General features: G+C 33.1%; 1 protein-coding gene across 1 annotated transcript in view; it reads left to right on the top strand.

The window, feature by feature from the left end:
- Window positions 1-19845, top strand: part of ppm1j (protein phosphatase, Mg2+/Mn2+ dependent, 1J) — a 50367-nt gene extending 30522 nt beyond the window's left edge. The window contains exons 3-10 of the mRNA XM_087257960.1: window positions 1553-1882; window positions 3593-3705; window positions 5235-5319; window positions 5827-5945; window positions 7562-7625; window positions 7962-8069; window positions 10267-10418; window positions 15377-19845. Of these exons, the coding sequence (XP_087114086.1) occupies window positions 1553-1882; window positions 3593-3705; window positions 5235-5319; window positions 5827-5945; window positions 7562-7625; window positions 7962-8069; window positions 10267-10418; window positions 15377-15524 (1119 nt within the window). The 3' untranslated portion in view covers window positions 15525-19845. The remainder of the gene's footprint in view (window positions 1-1552; window positions 1883-3592; window positions 3706-5234; window positions 5320-5826; window positions 5946-7561; window positions 7626-7961; window positions 8070-10266; window positions 10419-15376) is intronic.
- Window positions 19846-21489: the final 1644 nt, after the last annotated feature.

Below are 21489 nucleotides of genomic sequence, written 5' to 3'. Positions count from 1 at the left end.
ATTTGTTTTCAACCACTTAAAAAAAGTAAATCCAGTGAATCATTATTTTCTGTGTACTTTTTCCCTATAACCTGTTATGGTTGGTAGTTTGATTATAAAAAAACACAGTTGAATCGTATCCAACATTTCAAAGTTCAGCTAGTTGGCGAAAGGGGTCTGGATGCAGACCTGGTGCAGTTCAATCTGGGCTGCATCCAATGCTTTTTAATGGGCTCACCTAAACCCACCCTTAACCCTACCCCTCACAGTGACTACACTAGCTCCATTTGAGTGCATTGTATCTGACATTGCATCGCTGAGTGATGCAATCTCAGCTTGCATCACAAAGGCTGCATCCAGATACTATTGTAGTTGGCTAGATCAATTCACCCCTGCTGGTAGAATATGTAACTGCAACATCATTAGGATTCTTAAAATCTTTTTGAAATTAGTTAGTTGAAAAATATACAAACAATTATAAATAATAATAGTGATGTATGTAGTAGGAGTGTTATTAATAATAATTGCTATAATAATAGTTATACTACTACTTCTGTTACTATAATAGTAACATGGAAATATATTAATTTAAAACACACGAGTAAAAAAACATAAAATATTATTGAATTATTATATATTTTATAAGAATGTATTATTTATTAATAATTGTAAACATTAATAAATATAAAAATATTAAGTAAGATCAAATAATTTTAAACATTAATAAATGAATACATTTTAAACATTATTACATATAAGCAATCATTAAATAAGATCAAATTAATTGATTAATCAATCCACAAACGCATTAGAATAAATAAATAAATAAATGTAAAAATACAAAATGTATTAATATGTTTATATTAAAATTACTTTAAAACAAATAAATACAAGTGTGATTAAAAAGAATAAATAACCGATCAAAGACGATAAGTAGATCAATTAATACAATATAGTAATACAATAATATTTAAAGATATTATAATGGAATAATATTTTTATTTTAAATTTTAATTCTTTAATTTAATAACATTTTTATTGTTTTTTATTGTAAATAAAAAATACACTTGTCATAGCATTTACAGTATATACTGCAAATTACTGACGATTTGAAGTGCTTATTTTATCCTCACTTATAAGTCACTTTGGAAGAAAGTCATCTGCTAAATGACTAAATAAAAAATATTTTAGATCACAATTCATGCTATCAACTACCGGCTTATTACCTGCCTATTATTAAGATATTACCTGTTCATAAGTAGTTATAAAGTATCTTATTTTATATCCCTACCCAAAACCTAAACCCAACTTCTACCTTGCTAACTATTATTAAACAGCTAATTAGTAGTTTAATAAGCTAGTAGTGTTAGTTAATGGTTTGTTAATATCATGAATTGTCACCAACACAAAAGTGTTATCAAAATATCAAAGTGCTGCAACAAGTTATTTCTGCCTCAACCAATGGCATGAGTTCGGGGCGGAGCTACCTAATTATCAGTGCAAAGAGTTAGGCTAACAGAAAAAGTAGTTTGCAGCACTCGATTGACAAATGACAGCTGTTCTCCTTCTGCAGGACACCACAGGAATCCCCATGCACTTTTGGGGAGTGTTTGATGGTCACGCCGGCTCTGGTGCTGCTCTCATGGCCTCCAAACTCCTCCAGAGGATCATTCGGGACCGGCTCTGTGACGTCGCTCATCTCCTGGAAAACCACAACAGTCCTCCGCCGATCTGCCTGGCCAAAAATGGGAGCCCGTTCCAGGCGGAGGGCAAGAAAGGAGCCTGTCTGGACGGAGAAGAGCAGGATGCAGGGCTGCCGGACGAGCCGCGCTTCCACATGGAGAAGGACATCAGTGTGGAGAGTCTGGTCATGGGCATCATAGAGACAGCGTTCAGACAGATGGTGAGCACTGTGTGGGATTAGATTAATGTGTAATGTATAGAGATTTGTTTTCTTTTTCTTTTTAATATTTTTGGAGTTGCTACTAGTTTGGGTTTGATGTTGTGCTAGTATAGAGGTGTTTATACTGTCAAAAAAAAATTTTTTTTTTTGCTCGTTCAAACTACTTATTTGTATAATAAGCTGAATCAACACAATTTTTGAGATTTCATTTGGACAACTTATTTTTTATGTTCAATCCACATACAGTTTTTAAAAGTTTTTAGTTAGCTATATCGATTTATGTTGAGACAGCATGTTATGAATTGTGTGGAACCCTGCATTTTTTACAGTGTATGACTAATTTGTACAAATAAAATTGTTAAGTAATAACTGCAATAATAAATGATTAATAAATAAAGCTAAAAAGAAACATTTATAATCACAGCTTAATAATTTTATATAATAAAGACTGTTAATTATAATGCTTTTGCTTACAAAAATTAAACAGGAACTGATTTGAATAAATAAACATAAAATATTACAAATTTAAGAAGAATCAATAAAAATGAAATAACACTAAATTAGTAAATAATAAATAAATGTAAAAAACATAAGATAAAATCCAAAACAACTTAATATCCAATATTTTTATGTTATTTTAGGCCAATTCAAAATGTAAAATTTTTGTAGTAAATTAAACCAGATTAAATTAAAATGAATGAATCTATGATTGAATGAAAGCAGTCAAACACAAATTAGATTCAAATAAGTAATGCAATTAGATGAAAAAAAAAGTAAAATGTAAAAAATATATAATAAACAGAAAAAAGTAATAATGCCAACTTAATACCAAATAATTGTTTAAATAATATTTTAAATCATCTCATAATTCTACAATTTTGCAGTATTTGTTTTTACCAAGAACTAGCATATTGCATATTTTGGGGTCAGTGGAAAATGAAATTTTATGTATATTAAATGTATATATGTATTATATCTGTATTCATTGACACTTTTTAAGCAGTTTTTTTTTAAATACAGTTTCTGAAATAAAAATGTCATATTATTATGTATTATTACTTTAATTTATAAATTTATTCTGGGATATATATATATATATATATATATATATATATATATATATATATATATATATATATATATATATATATATATATTAAAGTTTATAATTTATTATATTTATTATTTTATTATTTTATTTTTTAAATTCATTAAAAAATTGATACATTTTTTGTTAGTTTGTGTTTATGAAAATTATACGATTTGTATTGATCGTTATTGTTTAACCGTTAAGATATTGAATTTTTATTATAAATCCAATATTGAACAAAAAGTGCTTCAGTTAATGCGTCACTGCTCTTTAGATAAGGGATACATAAAGATAAACCACAAAATCAAAAACCATTTTTTAATTTTTATTTTTTATTATTTTAAACTGAAATGGACTGGAGAGTGAAGAGTATTGACAGGAAATTTTAGGGAGCAAAGAGAGAGGGGAAGGATTGGGAAAGGACTGCAAGCTAGGAATTTAACACAATTCACAGTGAGCATCTCTGTGTTAACCTTTGCACTTAATCTCTACGCTATTGGCACCGACAAACATGGAATTTTTAGCCATAGAATCCAAATGCTTTTGTGATTTAGCTGACTGCTGTGCAGACACATGCAAACATCTTGCGAATCCTGAGTCTGTGTTGTTCATCTCTACAGGATGACCTAATAGAGAAGGAGAAAGAGTCTTACAGCATCTCCGGTGGCTGTTGTGCCTTGGTTGCAATCCACTTGATGGGGAAACTCTACGTAGCAAATGCTGGAGACAGCAGGTAAGAGCCTTTAAAAGATTACAATTCATGAAGACGTCACAATTTGGGCCTGCTTTTATGTTTCAGATAACAATAAAACCACTAAATATTGATGAAACAAAGTTCTAATAGTGTAATGGATATACAGTAGTTCATGTCAAAGTAAAGCTTAAAAGTCTTATTGACATATATACAAGATCTATCCAATTTATCCATTCTAAATTATTTAAAATGTCTTGCTGCCAAATGGGTAAATCCCATAATGGTTGGATAGATGGTGGCAAAGTAAAATAAAAATATTGACATTAATATCTTGGGGCTGCACTGTGATCTTTAATTTGAGTTTTTTAATAATAGTCATCAAATGATTCTTCAATTCACCTTTATTTCTATAGCACTTTTACAATGTAGATTGTGTCAAAGCAGCTTCACATAGAAGATTATAGTCAATTCAAACAGTGTCAGTCCAGTTTTCAGAGTTTAAGTTCAGTCCAGTTCAGTTTAGTTTAGCTCAGTTCAGTGTGGTTTAATATTCACTGCTGAAAGTCCACACTGAATAGCAAATCCATCAATGCGCAGCTCTACAGATCCCGAACCATGCAACGTAGTTTGGGATCTGCAGCGGCGAGGAAAAAAATTCACCAGTTGGCCAAAGTGAAGAATTAAAAAACCTTGAGAGAAACCAGGCTCAGTTGGGCATGATCATTTCTCCTATGGCCAAACGTCTTGTGCAGAGCTGCAGTCTATGCGTCGGAGGCTTGAGAAGCTCAACGTCAGCGAGACTCGTCTGTCCCTGGAGCGTCACAGAAGTCAGTCTAATGCTCTCCACTTCTCCAAGACCACCACAGCAGCTGCTCAGGATACGGCCTGGTCCAGGATTATGGAAACCCTGGGATCATCTCGTTGCTGGTCTTGAATCACATCAGTGGCACTGCATAGTCTCTGGGGGTCTTGGAATGAGTATCCTCAGGTGGAAATAGAGAATAAAGAGAATGATTAGCGTAGCTGCTGTTCATAGTGTATATAAACGACATGCAAATTCTGCGTAGAGCACATTTATGCGTCATACCGTTATGTGATGCACTGAGTGTATGCTTTACTAAAAAGAATCTAGTTTTGAACTACGAGAGTGTGTCTGAGCCTCGAACATTATCAGGAAGGCTATTCCAGAGTTTAGGAGCCATAAATAAGCCTTTACTCGACTTTGCTATTCTAGGTACTACCAGAAGTCCTGAGATTTGGGATCTTAAAGAGCGGTTTTAAGTTTCGAGTTTTGAGATCTTAAAGTTGGATTGTAGTGAGACAGAAGCTTGGTTAGATAAACAGGAGCTAGATTATTTAAAGCTTTTTTAGGTAAGAAGCAATATTTTAAAATCAATACGAAACTTAACAGGCAGCCAGTGTAAGGAGGATAAAATTGGGGTGATATGATTATATTTTTTAGACCTGATTCTTGTTCTAAATATACCGGACAAGATTTTATGCTGTATTTACATTGTTTCACAATTGATTCCCAAATTAGTTCTATTCACATTGATCTTTCCACACAGAGCCATAATTGTCCGCAACAGTGAGGTCATCCCCATGTCCACTGAATTCACTCCAGAAAGCGAAAGACAGCGACTGCAGTACCTGGTGAGTCACTTTAGGTTATTATTACCACAGTATCATTCCCATTGGGCAGCATGGTGGCTCAGTGGTTTGAGTCCCAACTGCTTTGAGTCCTGACCGGGCTAGTTGACGTTTCTATGTGGAGTTTGCATGTTCTCCCCATGTTTGTGTGGGTTTCCTCCGGGTGCTCCGGTTTCCCCACAGTCCAAAGACATGTGCTATGGTGAATTGAATAAACAAAATAATCTGTAGTGTATGAGTGTGTGTGTGAATGTGAGAGTGTATGGGTGTTTCCCAGTACTGGAAGGGCATCCGCTGCGTAAAAAATATGCTGGATTGGTTGCCGATTCGTTTTGAGGTGACAACCCCTGAAATATAAGGGACTAAGCCGAAGGAAAATGAATGAATGATTCCTGTTCTATTTTTTGTAGCTTCATTGGATGCTCTGTTTATTCAATTATCATCTCAAATTTCTGTTATTGGTCTTCAACTCTGTAACATTTCCCTCATATTTGTGCTGTTTTTGTCTAGGGCTTCCTCAAACCAGAGCTGCTTGGGAATGAGTTTACACATATTGAATTCCCCAGACGAATCCAACACAAGGAACTCGGCAAGAAGATGCTCTTCAGAGACCACACCATGACTGGCTGGTGATTATTACGTTATTTTATGTTTCGATTATTTATTATTATTTTATGTTATGATAAGTTTCTGTCACTGGTTGCATTTAAATGTATATTTAGATTCACTCACTGGCCACTTTATTAGGTACACCTGTCCAACTGCCCTTTAATGCAAATTTCTAATCAGCCAATCTCATGGCAGCAACTCAATACATTTAGGCATGTAGACATGGTCAAGATGATCTGCTGCAGTTTAAACCGAGCATCAGAATGGAGAAGAAAAGGGATTAAAGTGAAATTTGAATGTGTCATGGCTGTTGGTGCCAGATGGGCTGGTCTGAGTATTTCAGAAAAATCTACTGGGATCTACTGAGATTTTCACGCACAACCATTTCTAGTGTTTACAGAGATTGATCTGAAAATAGAAAATATCCAGTGAGTGGCAGTTCTGTGAATGGCCAGACTGGTTGGAGCTGATAAAAAAGGCAGCAATAACTCAAATAACCACTCATTATACAACCAAGTTATGCAGAAGAGCATCTCTGAACACACAACATGTACAACCTTGAGGCAGATGTGCTACAGCAGCAGAAGACCACACCGGCTGCCACTCCTGTCAGCTTGAACAGGAAACTGAGGCTAAAATTCGTACAGGCTCACCAAAATTTGACAATAAAACATTTGAAAAATGTTGCCTGGTCTGATGAGTCTCCATTTCTGCTATGACATTCTGATGGTAGGGTCAGAATTTGGCATCAACAACATGAAAGCATGGGTCCATCCTGCCTTATATCACTAGTTCAGGCTGGTGGTAGTGTAATGGTGGTGGGGGATATTTTCTTGGCACACTGTGGACCTATTAATACCAATTGAGCATCGTGTCAACGCCACAGCCTACCTGAGTATTGTTGCTGACCATGTCCATCCCTTTATGACCACAGTGTTCTCATTTTCTGATGGCTACTTCCAGCAGGATAACATGCCATATAAAATAACACGAATCATCTCAGACTGGTTTCTTGAACATGACGATAAGTTCACTGTACTCAAATGGCCTCCACAGTCCCCAGTTCTCAATAAAATAAAGCACATTTGGGATGTGGTGGAATCGGAGATTCGCATCATGAATGTGCAGTCAACAAATCTGCAGCAATATAAATCAAAATCTCTGAGAAAATTTGCAGTACCTTGTTAAATCTATGCCACGAAGGATAAAGGCAGTTATTTAGGAAAAACGGGGTCCAAGCCGGTACTAGTCAGGTGTACCTAATAAAGTGTCCGGTGAGTGTTTATTTACAATTTATTTGATTCCTTCAAGCAACTAATTCATGCAGCAATGATCTAAACAGCACTTCAACTGATTCATTCATCACAGATTCATTCAGGATAAAAAAATATCACGTTTGCACTTGTGGTACAAATATTTAGTGCAACCCATTCATTAAATTAAATTGCCACCCTAAAATCTAAAATGCCACCCTGATTTAAGAGCCGGCGGCTCGAAACGTTACACGGTCTGAGTCAGCCTTTTTAATTTAATTTAATAAATTTGTATTTATGGAGCCTTGGTGTTGCCGCCTTTGATTTACATTTAATTGTCACCCTAATATCTGAAACATAACCATTGTATATTATCATTTCAGGGCATATAAGACAATTATAGAAGACGACCTCAAGTTCCCGTTGATTTATGGGGAAGGGAAAAAGGTAAGTGAATGTTTCTGCTTATTTATATCCAACTGTTTCACTTCAAAAGGTCTAGGCTCTGTGGAAGGATTTTATTTTAAGCTGCGTAGCAAACATTTGTTACAGACCACACATATAATTTAATGAAGATGTCTGGTTTTCTCCATTTTCACAGCTATTTATTACAAAGCCGAAATAGTCAGGTGTTGCAAATGGGAATTGCTCAAATGTTCTGCCAGTTGTAGGGCTGAATAATGTCTCGTTTTATAAAGGTTGAATGAATAAAATAAAAAACGATGGCTGTATTGGTACATTAAGCTCTGGCTATGAGTGTGTTTGTGTGCATTTGTGTTTTAGGCTCGTGTCATGGCTACTATTGGAGTGACGCGTGGTTTAGGAGATCACGACCTGAAAGTGTACAACTCCAACATTTATATCAAACCCTTCCTGTCCTGCTGTCCAGAAGTGAGTATAGTGATCAACATTTATTAGAGATGGAACAGTACACAGGAAAAAATTATGGATTGAGACATACAGTGGGGGAAACATGTCATGTTTTTATCTAGAAAAACTATTCTAAAGGAGCTGTTGAGATTAAATTAAACCAGATTTTGGTAAAAACTCAAACAATACAAACATAAAAATACAACAAAACAAAAAATTGGGAAAAATTTGTCATCTGTAATATCAATGAAATGACACCAAGAGAAAGATAAACGACTTCTTTGTTGATGGCAGCTTAATGTCGCCTCTCATATGGAGAATGAAGTCACATGCATTGCTCAGGTGTTTTTTTTAGACTTCAACAGTGTAAAAATCTTAATGGTTCTGTGGGTTTTGTCTATCAAATCTAAGCTTTATTTTGTATTTTCTGTTTATGATAAATGGCTGAACAATTCTACAGCTTTTTTTATTGAGAGATTTTCTTTAAATTATTTGAGTGTTTCCTTGGCTGTGTTTTGGATCACTGTCTTGCTGAAATGTCCACCCTGGTTTCATCTTCATCATCCTGCTAATGTAGATGTTGAACTGAAGCAGCTGATATTAATTTACACTGATGAAGGGCAGAGAGTTGCTGAAGAACTGCTGAGAGATTTAAGCTGCTGTCTGGGCTTTCACTGCCGAACTACACCTCCCTTTCTTCATGTGTTCATTACTTTTTCCCCGTGTCATTTCATTTTATTAAGCATAACTTTATTTGTAAGCTTATTAATATTGTTTTCTTTGCATATATGGATTTCTTTTGTTGTTTTTAGCATCTGGTCAATTTCAAGCCAAGTCATGAGCACCTTTAGATATATGTTTTCTGAGAAAAGTGGTGATGTGTTCGATACTTATTTCCCCCGAAAAACAAAGAATAAAAATGCTGATTTTTAATTATTAAAAATGTGGTGTACTGAATAAATTGTGGTCCTGTGTTTAAATAAATGTATTTATAAACTGTAATAAATATCAGTAATTGAGCAGTTTTCCGTATTCTGATTCAAGTTTTTATTTTTTTATTTTTCCTCGATTATTTATGCTTTTTAATTATATTACATATTTTTTATTATAATTATATTTAATTATATTATGGGACTTTATTAGTTTAAAATGATATACTGTCTGAGTTAGAGTTATAAATTATAGTACAAAAACCTTTTTCTGTTATTTTTCAGACTTATTTCTCTATAAATTATTTCTTATCAATTATATTATTTCAAACTACTAAAATGTCAATAAAAGTTACTCTGTTAAACTGTATAGTATTTAATTATAACATCAAAAGAGGACAGAACATAGATCGACACCCCTTAATGCAATTCACAACCACTTGTGAATTACAAAATACAGAAACTGTTAACAGATATTTTTACAGTGTATTTTATAAGTTATATTTTAGTTAAGTTAAATTTAAGTATAGTTAAGTTATATTGAGTATAATTTATATAATTTACATTTTTTCTAAGGGTAAATAAAGGTGTAAAAACCAAAAACCAAGGCTATAATTAAAGAAATGTACTATTAAAGCCTAAAATTAATTCAATAAAAAAAGCAAAGGCAATGTTTTGTGATTATTTAATATCAACACTATCAAATAATTCTTAAGCAAATGTATAATTGCACATAAGGCATTAGGCTAGTGTCTAAATCTAATAATAAAAAATATGATTCTACTCTAATTCATGTTTGAAATATAACAATATACTGAGTGGATTTCATAACAGTGCTCAACATATACATGAATGAGTACAGCCCATTTTGAAAATAATTATTTCTATTTTAAAAATATAAATATATTTTGGTGCATTTAAACAAAACTGATTTATTAAACATATATATTTATCAAAATAATATTTTAGTCACTGAACATCTTTAGAAATTGTAAGATAATACAATTAAAATCATGCAAAATATTGGGAAAAAAATTACAAACTACAAAATTTCAACTAAATGTAAGCATTTTTTGTTTCTCTTGATTTTTCCTCTTTTTTAAAAATTTGTATTTAATATTTTTCTATAACATAAATTTGAGTGTACTAGTTTTTGGATAGTTATGGCAAGTTATTTTGTGAGATTAGCTCCAGATTTGGCTTCAGTACTGACTAATCTAGTGTACATGCACAAATATAATTTACACTCATGAAAATGTTATATCTGTATCATGCTCTTATCCTTCTAGGTTAAGGTGTACAACATCTCTGAGCACAAACACGGGTCTGATGATGTCCTGGTCATGGGTAGTGATGGGCTGTGGGACGTTACAGCTGATAGAGATGTTGCTGACGCAGTATCAACTTTCCTGTCCAGCCGTGAGCCCAATGATCCTTTAAGGTAAACACTTACTTTGTTATTGCATTATTAAAACAAAAAAAAAGCAGTTTTGTATTGTTGAACAAATGTGATTTATTCCTGTGATATCAGCGATAAGCTTTCAGAATCAATAATCCATTCATCAGCGTCACATGATCTTGGAAATCATTAGTATATTCAGTTCAGTTCAGTTCATCATTATTTCTATACCGTTTTTTTTTTTTACTATCTATATTTTGTCATAGCAGCTTAATCGATGAAGATGTTGTAAAGTGACTTCAGTTTTCACAGCTGAATTTCAGTTTAGTTTTGTTCAGTGTAATGTAAATATCACTTCTGAAAGTCAAAACACTGAAAAGCAACTCCATCAATGCGCAGCTCAACCAGTCTCAGGTTGTATTATCTGATTTGATTTGACAATTTCTGGTTATTATCATTCATAAATTACCATTCAAAAATACCATTAAAATAACTGTTAACCATTTTTTTTTTTGCTATAAAAAACTGTATAATATAATATAGCTTCATTTTCATATATTTTTATTACATCTATAATGTAAAAAAAAACATTACATTTTTTCAAAAATCTTTAAAAGTAAAATATGAATTTTCTGCAGCAAAGTGTGAATCAGCACAATCATTTTCAACATTTATAAGAATGATGAATACTAATAGAGTATTAATATGTAATAATAATAAATCATAAGAAAAGTTGGTAACACTTTACAATAAGGTTCATTAGTTAATGCATTTACTAACATGAACTAATCATGAACAACACATGTAGAGCATTTATTAATCATATTTGAACATTTACTAATGCATTATTAACGTCCAAGTCCATGCTTGTTAACATTAGTTAATGCACCATGAGTTAACATGAACTAACAATGAACAACTGTATTTTCATTAACTAACGTTAACTAACATGAACAAATACAGTAGTAAATGTATTGTTCATTGTTTGTTCATGTTAGTAAATGCATTAATTAACATTAACTAATGAATCTTATTGTAAAGTGTGACCGAAAAGTTATAGGAACACATGGAAATATTTCTGAAGGATCATGTCATACTTTTTCAAAACTCATTAAAATAGTAATTATGAAAATTCAGCTTTGAGTTTGTTATATACAGTTAAAGTCAGAATTATTAGCCCCATTGAATTATTAGTGCCTCTGTTTATTTGTTCCCTTATTTCTGTTTAACAGAGAGCAGATTTTTCAACACATTTCTAAACATAATAGTTTTAATAACTCATCTCTAATAACTGATTTATTTTATCTTTGTCATGATGACAGTAAATAACATTTTACTAGATATTTTTTAACAATTCTATAAAGCCTAAAGGGATATTTAAAGGCTTAACTAGGTTAATTAGGTTAGCAAGGCAGGTTAGGGTAATTAGGCAAGTTATTGTATAATGGTGGTTTGTTCTGTAGACTATCGAAAAACAAATCAGCCTAAAGGGGCTAATAATTTTGACCTTAATATGGTGTTTAAAAAATTTAAAGCCGATTTTATTTTAGCCAAAATAAAACAAATAAGACTTTGTCCAGAAGAAAAAATATTTTAGGAAAGTTAAACATAATTTGGCAAATATTTATCAATATTTATAAATATTTGATTTATTTGGGAAATAAATCAAAGGGGGGCTAATAGTTCTGACTTCAACTGTATATATTCATATACTATAAATTTGTTAAAATCATCCGTGTTGAATACAGCTGTACAGCATAATATTTTTATAAAAACGAAAGATTTTTCAGTAATCTAATGAAATGAATATTCAAAACAACAGTTATCTAAACATACTGTAGCTATCACCAGAAGCTGTAGGAAATTTCTTTGACCTGTCTTGGCATTGATTATAAGTCTGCTATTTATCTTTAACTGTGCACTCTGCGATATAGTAATACTGTTTTGAATCAGACCACACTGCTGGGTTTTTTTCTCTGTATTTTTTCTTCTTTTTTTGTGTGTTTTCCTCCTTAAATACTGTAAATTGTTTATGTTTTACTTATTACTTTGTATGCAACTCATTACTTTGTATTTTTCATTCTGAAAAAAAAATCCAAGTAAAAAAAGAAAAGAAAAGAAAACATAGCTGTCACTTTAGGTCAATTTAATGCATGTTTCCTCAATAAAAGCAATAATTCATTTCAAAATGTAAACAATGAGGACAGTTCTGAAAGATAAAAAGCAGATTATTCTGGTGTTAAATCAGGTGTGCTTTAGCACTCTCACCAGCAGATGTCACTACACAGTTTATCAACACAACATCATGTAGGATTTTAATACTATTGTTTATATTACCTGTATATATATCTTTTGTTTTACTCAAAAAATAAGATTTGCTGTTTGTTCAAACTACTTAAATAAAATATCACACAATTCTTGAGTTTTTTTGGGGATGGGAGACTTAATTGTTTTTATTCACTAAAATTTGTAGAAACTAATACGTTTTCTTCATAAGTATTAGCACCACTTGATTAAATCCAAGATCTGTGAGGAGATGATGCCAACCATTGAAGACTTTGAGGACAAAACACATACACTTAATACACAAATACACTTTATTAAACACATACACAAAGACTTCACCTATATATTACATAACCGCAGGTTAACTACGTTTATAGGGTTCAGAATTCAGAATTATTAGCCCTTCTGAATTATTAACCCCTCTCCATATTTTTTCCCCAAATTTATGTTTACCAGAAAGAAGACATTACTAAACACAATACTTTTAATAACTCATTGTACTTTGTACTCATTGTAAAACAGTGGTTTGTTCTGTAGACAATCGAAAACAAATATAGCTTAAGGGGCCTAATAATATTGACCTTAAAATGCTTTCTAAAAAATTCAAAACTGCTATTATCTTAGCCGAAATACAACCAATAAGACTTTCTCCAGAAGAAAAAATATTATAGGGAATACTTTGAAAAATTCCTTGTTCCATTAAACATCATTTGGTAAATATTTAAAAAAAAACTTTTGCAGGAGTGCTAATAATTTTTACTTCAACTTTATATATCAACTTTAACTTAAGTTCATTAGCTAAAGTGATTAGTAACTAACAAATTTAGGCTAACTAATAACCTCAACTTTTCTGAGTTAGATTGTGTTGTATATATACCTGTCAACCCTCTCCTTTTTCCCTGGATTCTCCTGTATTTTACAATTCTATCCTGCTATCATCCCGTAAAGGTATCTTCCTATATTTCTCCCGTATTTTCATTCAAGGAGTGGAAATAAACATTAGAGAGCCAATTCTCCCTTTACGCAACCCTTACCGCCGAAGGGGCCGCCCCTCGCTCTTAAACCTGAATTTGTTCATTTTATTTAGGCATAAAAACACTTTGAAATAAATATAAAAACTATGCAATCCTCCAAACAATTCATGTAAGCCATGCATGACTGTCAAACAAAATCCATATTGATAAATAGACGCTGTTTCCCCAAACGGATTCTCTACATGCGATTAGAAGCGGAGCAAAAGAGAAAACTCTGGGTTTGGGTGCGTGTTTGAACAGACATATAAACATAATAATTTAATCAGGGGCGTAGGAACTGGGGGAGATGGGGGGATACGTCCCCCTCACTTTTAGAGACAGATCATTTAGGTTCAGGAGATTTATCAAGTGATTAATAATTTCACACAGCCACCCCCACCTCCATCTCCTCAAACAACACTCTTAAAATGTCTTTTACGCCTCTGAATGTAATCATGTTGATCTTGGTGGGTTATCTTTTAAACACAACAAATGTAGTCCTCAATTAGCATAAACAGTTAGGAAAGCAATTGATTTCATTAAATTTTACATTTTACCCAGCACAAATTTTGTTTAGAAATTGCCAAAAAAATAAACATACTATTTTACTGTTTTTCGCCACTGTTAACAAAAAAGTGTCTAGACTCATGAAATGATTATTTCAGGATAACAAGACTATTTTAGGTGTAGGTTATGAGTAGGTTAAAATATTAATACATTTGAGCCATCATACTTTGATGCATAACTTATTTCTCCAGACTCTGCATCATTCATTGCATTTTGTGTTTTTATAACTCTACAAATCTCCTTCTTTTAGTCACTGTGACTTTATTAATTTAATTCAGATTTATAGATTTATTTATAATTTATAGATTAATTCAGTGAGTAAAAACTGGCAGTAAAAGATGAGTAATTTCAAACATAAGAGGTGCATAAATAAAAGCGTTTTTTATAGTGGGTAAATTTGACCGACCCACACTGGCGCTTATTGGTATAAATGTCCCACTTTTTATTCTAATTTTATCTAAACAGTTTTTAAATCTGGGAATTGTAAATAAGCCAATTTTAGTAAAAGCCAATGACTGGGAGGCTTGAATGTTTTATTGAAGGTCTGTTACGTACATTTCAATAGCAGTGATGGGTAAAATTGACCCCTATGGCGGTTCTAGTGTTAAAGTGACGCCTCTGTTATTTAATGTGATCAAATGAAAAATCTAAATAAGAGATTCATTCGCTGCTCTTTAATCAAAATGTTTAAATTATACAGTGAGGAAAAGTTTAATAAGAATTGATTGCTTGATTGAATTTCTGTATACTAGCTCTTAATTTGAATAGGCTAAACTGTTAAATTAAATAGCAGCTTTTTCTAATGTACACTATTTATTATATCCTTTGTAAATAATAATAATAATAATTAAACATATTACTGATCTTTTCAACAATTTATTTACAACGAAACAGCTCCAGACAAACATATTTAGTAATATGGGGAATTTTTTATTTATTTTTTTGGTGGGGTTGGGGGGTGGTGTTATCCCTTATTTTTTGCAACCCATTGTTCACAGGTATGGTTGTAATAATGTGAACCTTTTGTAAAGCAGCTTTGAAACAATAACTATTTCGAAAAGTGCTATACAAATAAACTTGTAGTGAATTGAAGTATGGTAATTTTCAGTATTTTTGCATTGACTGTTTTTAAAGGTACACTCTAGCAGCACAAGACCTTCTGATGCGCTCGCGGGGCGTGCTGAAGGAGCGAGGCTGGCGGCTGCCCAATGAGAGACTCGGCTCAGGCGATGACATCACCGTGTTTGTCATCCCATTGGCCGGCCCAGAGTTAGAAACATGACCAGGTCGGTCCGCCTTCACTGGACAAGCACACCAGGACACGTCCCTGGCTCCATCCCAGAGAAAGGGCTAGGAAAAACCAAGAAAAATACATCTTCAATCCGTCAGAAAACTCGGGACACGAGAGAGACTTTAAACGCAAACTTCCCCTCGTCCTCCTTACTTCTCCTCCGAGTAAATATCATCAAGATGTGAGGTGACATTATCAAAGTGCCATTCCACTCGCTCTCCATCTCCTTTCTGATTTGTCGAACGCAGCCTCTGCAAAGTCAGTACGGGACGGGAGGGAAACGTTTGAGTATTCTTTAACATCCGTGGGCCGTTTGAATCTGAATCTCAGTGTGGCACTGGAATACTGCTTAATAAAAATAAAATCATAGCCCTGACGGCGAGGGAAATAAAAACCGAAGCACTTTATATGTAGCAGAATTCATCGGAGCTGTAATTTAAACCGCTAATTATATTTCTGAACTGTTTTGTGAGGGACTGTCCAAAGAAGGTTTAAGGTTTTCTATAGCAAAATGCAATCAGAAACAATGATGGGCATTTGCTGTGAATGCAAAGGGGTTTTATTTGTTCTTTTCAGCTGTTTTGGTTCTATGGAAGCAATGCAAATGCCGATATTCTTGGACTGTACAATATATAAAACTACTCATTTTTCTCTACATCTCCAGGAAGACATGTTTTCACTCTGAATAAAATGGGTTGGGTAAAGTTGAGTAAAATATGGACAAATTGAGTGGCTGGATTTTTACATTTCATTAAAAAGAATAACCCGGCTATTTAGTTTGTTCATATTTTACACATTGTTTTGGAGTGTACAAATAACCTATATTATATTTCCAATTTGTTCTGACCGTTCAAGCAATGTTTCCATTGGTTTTCTTAACAACAGTAACATGACATGATAATCATTTGCTGTGAATGCAGTTTTTTTGTTTGTTAATTTCAGCTGTTTTGGTTCTATTGAAGCAATGCAAATGTCGATATTCTTGAAATATACAATATATAAAACTACTCCTTTTTCTCTTCTCCTCAAGAAAACCGTTTTCACTCTGAAAAAAATGGGTTGTGTAAAAAATATGCACAAACCCAATGGTTGGATTTAAATTTTTCATTTAAAAGATGAACCCATCTACAGAGTTTGTTCATATTTGACACATTTGTTTTTGGACTGTATAAATAACTTAAGACATGTACACTCCAAAAATGCTGTTAAAACAACCCAGGCTCATTTTGGATACATACCCTGTTATACATTTTTTGAGAGCGCAAAATATGTCCCAGGAGGTACTTTTTTGCAGTTTTTTTCCCCACTAATCCACCAGAGGCCCCTGTTAACTTGGTGACTGACTGACCAAACAAATGAACCCCATCCTTAAACCCAACTGATAGTGTTTTCAAAAGCACTGACTGACCCGCTCACCCCTTTTCCTAAACTGACAGTGTTTTCTAAAGCAGTCTAGAAAGAGGCAAGTCCTCATTTTTACCATGTTTTTTGATTTTTACTACGTTCTCACCCTGTTATTTACTTGTTTATTTAATTTTTTTTATTATTTTTTTTTTTTTACCTGCTTTCTGGAACTGTTCTTCCCCGCAAACAAACCCCATAATTACGGTCACTCCACTCTGCATCTCAAATCCTCAGACGAACGCGGCGAGCCACTGGGGAAACTGGTAACAGTGTCCACCTTGAGGTGAACAATCAGCTGATAGGACTTAAAGGAACAGAAGCCGTCAGCGGCATCATACCGCCCCGAAGCGTTCATTTTAAAGATGAAATGTTGCCATACGTACTTTTAGCTATATAATTTGCTCTCTCCAGAAATGTATACAGGGGTACATATTCACAATGAGCTTGTGTTGCAACCAAAAAAAGCTAAAACAACACAATTCTTGGTTTTTTGGGGTGGACAACTTAATTGTTTTAATCCACATAGATTTGTAAAAACTAATAATTTTACATAATTCCCTGATGTTGTCCCAACACAAATCCATTGTGTGGAACCCAGCATTTTTACAGTGTGGTACAGTGTAAGTCATTGACATTTCAAGGTTTTCAATACCCAACCATACTGACAGTTGTAGATGCTAACCGTAGCTGTTTATTTTGCTGTATATAAAATTGAATATGGTCTGAAATTTGTCGTTAAACAATCTCAAATCCAACAACCAGTTAGATCCTATATTATAATTCTAAAAATATTATGTTAGATATTAAAGAATATGTCTATTGACAGTTTTTAAGCTTCTTCTCCAAATTGCAGTGAACAAACAGCAACATGAAATGATTTAAGATTTTTTTGTTGTTGTTTTTGTTAATTTCAGCAGTTTTGCTTTGATGAAAGCAATGCATTGGTCTATATTCTTAAACTGTACAATATATAACTATTTATTTCTCCTACACCTCCAGAAAGCCATGTAGATTGTACAAAAAGTAGGTTGGGTAAAATATGAATGATTTTTATTTTTTAAAATTACAGGCTCATTCTGATTATGTACCCCTATTTAAATTTCTGGAGAGGGCCAAATATGTCTCTAGAGTTATGCTAGAGATATGCTTTGTTTTGTTTGTTTTTTGTTTTGTTTTTTTTGCAGTTTTTGTTTTCAGGAATCCGCCAGAGGCCACTGTGTACTCTTGAGATTTCAAATTTCTCTTCCAAGTGCCATTTGCGCGTGCTGTTCTCACGTAAATCCACCAGAGGCCGCTGTTGACTGACTGAATGACTTAATGATCTACCGATACCCCAGCCCCTCCCCTAAACCCAACCAATTCTGTTTTAAAAAGCAGTCCAAAAAGGAAAAGCCCTCGCAGCAGCCTGATCTTTACCACTTTTTCAAATTTTACCGTATTCTCACCCTTTTATTTACTTCTTTGTTTTATTTTTTGCCTTTTGTTTTCATCTCACCTGCTTTCCAGATAAGACTCGAACCCCATCATCACGGTCAACCCCATCATCTCTGCATCTCAAATCCTCCAACATACGCAATGAGCCACTGGACAAACTGGTAATATTGGAAAAGCGTGAAAAAGGAACAGCATCCAATCGCCACAAATCATTCGTTTTAAAGATGAAATGCAGCCGTGCGTTCCTCTGGCTACATAATTTGTGATCTCTAAAAGTGTATATAGGGCTACATTTTCAGAATGAGCCTATGCTGTTTATTTTGCTGAAGAGAAAACTACATTTGTGTGGGTAAAGAATCTCAAATCCAACAACCAGATAGATCCTATATCTCTCAACTACCCTCGCAGTGCAAAGAATGTTTCAGTTCTTTCAGTTTAAGGTTTTCTATAGCTAATGGCAATCAATAACAACAACAACAACAAACAAATAATGGGCATTTGCTGTGAATGCAGAGCTTTTTTTGTTAGTTCATTTCAGTGGTTTTGCTCTCAAACCTGCGTTCTTTTACATGAAAGCAATGCAAATGTTTAAATTCTGGAATTATACCATGTAGAACTACTCATTTTTGTATCCATACGCCTCCAGAAAGCCATGTACAAATAACCTAAATCATCAACTACAGTGTAAGTCATCGACATTCACCAGGCTTTCAACACCCAACTGAACTGATTGCTTGAGCTGCTGTTGATAAAACTAGATTGGGTCTGAAATATTTGGTTAAAGAATCTCAAATCCAACAACCAGTTAGATCCTATTCTCTCAATTACCCTGATAGTCCAAAGATCGTTTCAGTTTGCGGAGTTTAAGGTGTTCTTTAGCTAATTGCAATCAACAAGAAACAAATGATGGGCATTTGCTGTGAATGCAGATATTTATTTGCTTGTTCGTTTTATCGGTTTGGGTCTCAAACCTGCTTTATTTTACATGAAAGCAATGCAAATGTTTATATTCTGGAATTATATCATGTAGAACTACTCAATTTCCATCCATACGCCTCCAGAAAGCCATGTACAAATAAACCTAAATCATCTAGTACAGTGTAAGTCATTGACATTCACCAGGCTTTCAACGGCCAACCGAACTGATTGCTTGAGCTGCTGTAGATTTGTAACCGTAGCTGTTTATTTTGCTGTAGATAAAACCCAATTTGGTCTGAATCCTTGTGGGTAAAGAATCTCGACATCCATTTAGATTCAAACCTGGGCTTAGTTTCATCGGTTGTCAATCTCTCTTTTTTTTTGTACACCTTGAATGTACCTTATTTCCTTTACTTGATGTCAGTATTGTGTCAGTGTCGTATATAGTACATATAAATATATTGATTTCTGCCTTTCGAATGATTATTCATTGTCAAAGGATTACTCTTTGGAGACGATGTGACTAATTCTAAATAAATATATCCTTTTTATAGTAGTTGTGTTGTGTTATTTTTGTTCTATGTTAAAGGTCACGTGAAGTGCTTTGGAATAAGTATTTTTATTCAATGTTTGATGAAATCTCAACCGAGACACGAAGAGAGGGTGGGTCATAGTTCCCATTTTTAAAACAGCCAATGGTGTTTTGTTTTATCACAGCTCTGCCAGTGAGAGTCGTTGAGCTCAAAGGCATCTTCGTTCACAATTACTCCCCGTACAAAGTGAAGCTATTAAACAATAAGCATCTTAGTAATGAATAAATCTTTTATTAATTTTTTTTTTATAAGAATTGGCATGAAAAGATATTATCACCATGATTTTCTTGATCCACAAGGGAACTTCTATTCATACGGGGATTTCATTTTCAAATATAATTTCCCTGTTATTTATAAAAAAAATTCATACTGTGATTAGGGCCATACCTAATGGCCTTGCTCATTTAATGAAGTGCCACCTCATTTGTAGTGATATTTAAAAAAGAATCAAAGTTTTTAGTTGAAGACAAATGCATTTACAGTACGACATAATAAAAATATAAGAAATGTGTTTCAGTCAAAAAGAAGGGTCACTCCGAGGGGGAAATTTCTTTGGAATTCTCTAATAGATAAAATTAATTTGGAAAAAAGCTTGGGTCTTTCCTTACAAATTTTGTGTTCCCAACAAACTTAAAGAATTACATTTAAAAGTGTTACACATTATTTACCCCACAAATGAGATTGTATATAAATTCGGAAATCCTTATTCAAATTGTGTCTTCTGTAACTCAAGCATTGATTCCATTGATCATCTTTTCGTCAAATGCCCTCATGTTAAAGTGTTTTGGTCTGATTTATCCGTCTTTTTTACATCAAAATGTACGTTTAACATCCATTTTTCCATATGTGATAAAATTTGTTACTTTGCTCTTGACAAACAACATGGAATTTATAGGCAATTTATTTATTTTATTGGGTAAATATTATATTCACAAATGTACATTTTCTTCATCATCACCTAAGTTGCAGAATTTTCTTTGTGACTTAAATTGTTTAACAAAATGTTTACAGCAAAACAAAATTCATAAAGACTTTGTAAATATTATTATTTGATACTATAATACTTCTATTATTTGATAGTTTATTTTTGTACCCTCTTCTTTTATTATCTTCTTTTATTATGTTTTATTATTATTATAAATTTTTCTTGTTTAATACTTGATATCATCAATTGTTATGGTTAAAATGATTGTGTTGTTAAAACAGAATTAAAAAATGTAAAAATAAAATAAAAAAAAGAGTTCAAGGGCATCAACTGAAATCCAAATAGGAAGCATCTTAAAGGGGGCGGGGCTTGTCAGATACTTGAGATCATTTGATTGGTTGTGATTTGATAAGAAACTGAAGTATGAGGTGGCGTGAATAAAACAGTTGAAACATTTAGGTGGCAAACTACAGGCTTTACATGTTTACATCAGCTTTATTTCTTCCAAACACGAATTTTGTCACTGTTTTGGAGCACACTAGCTTTTAGATATCTTAAAAGCTAACAATACTGAGACTAAAATCTAAAAGGCTTATTTTAATTTAATGAGACCTTTAATTTGCTCTATTGTGCATGAGAAATGAGCTGGTTTATGATGCTTTTGTGCTACAACAGAAGCCTG

The sequence above is a fragment of the Danio rerio genome, chromosome 6 (genome assembly GCF_052040795.2).
Source record: "Danio rerio strain M-AB ecotype USA chromosome 6, GRCz13ab, whole genome shotgun sequence".
Classification (NCBI taxonomy): domain Eukaryota; kingdom Metazoa; phylum Chordata; class Actinopteri; order Cypriniformes; family Danionidae; genus Danio; species Danio rerio.
The sequence above is the reverse complement of the archived record's forward strand: the minus strand, read 5'-3'. Positions and strand labels throughout refer to the sequence as shown.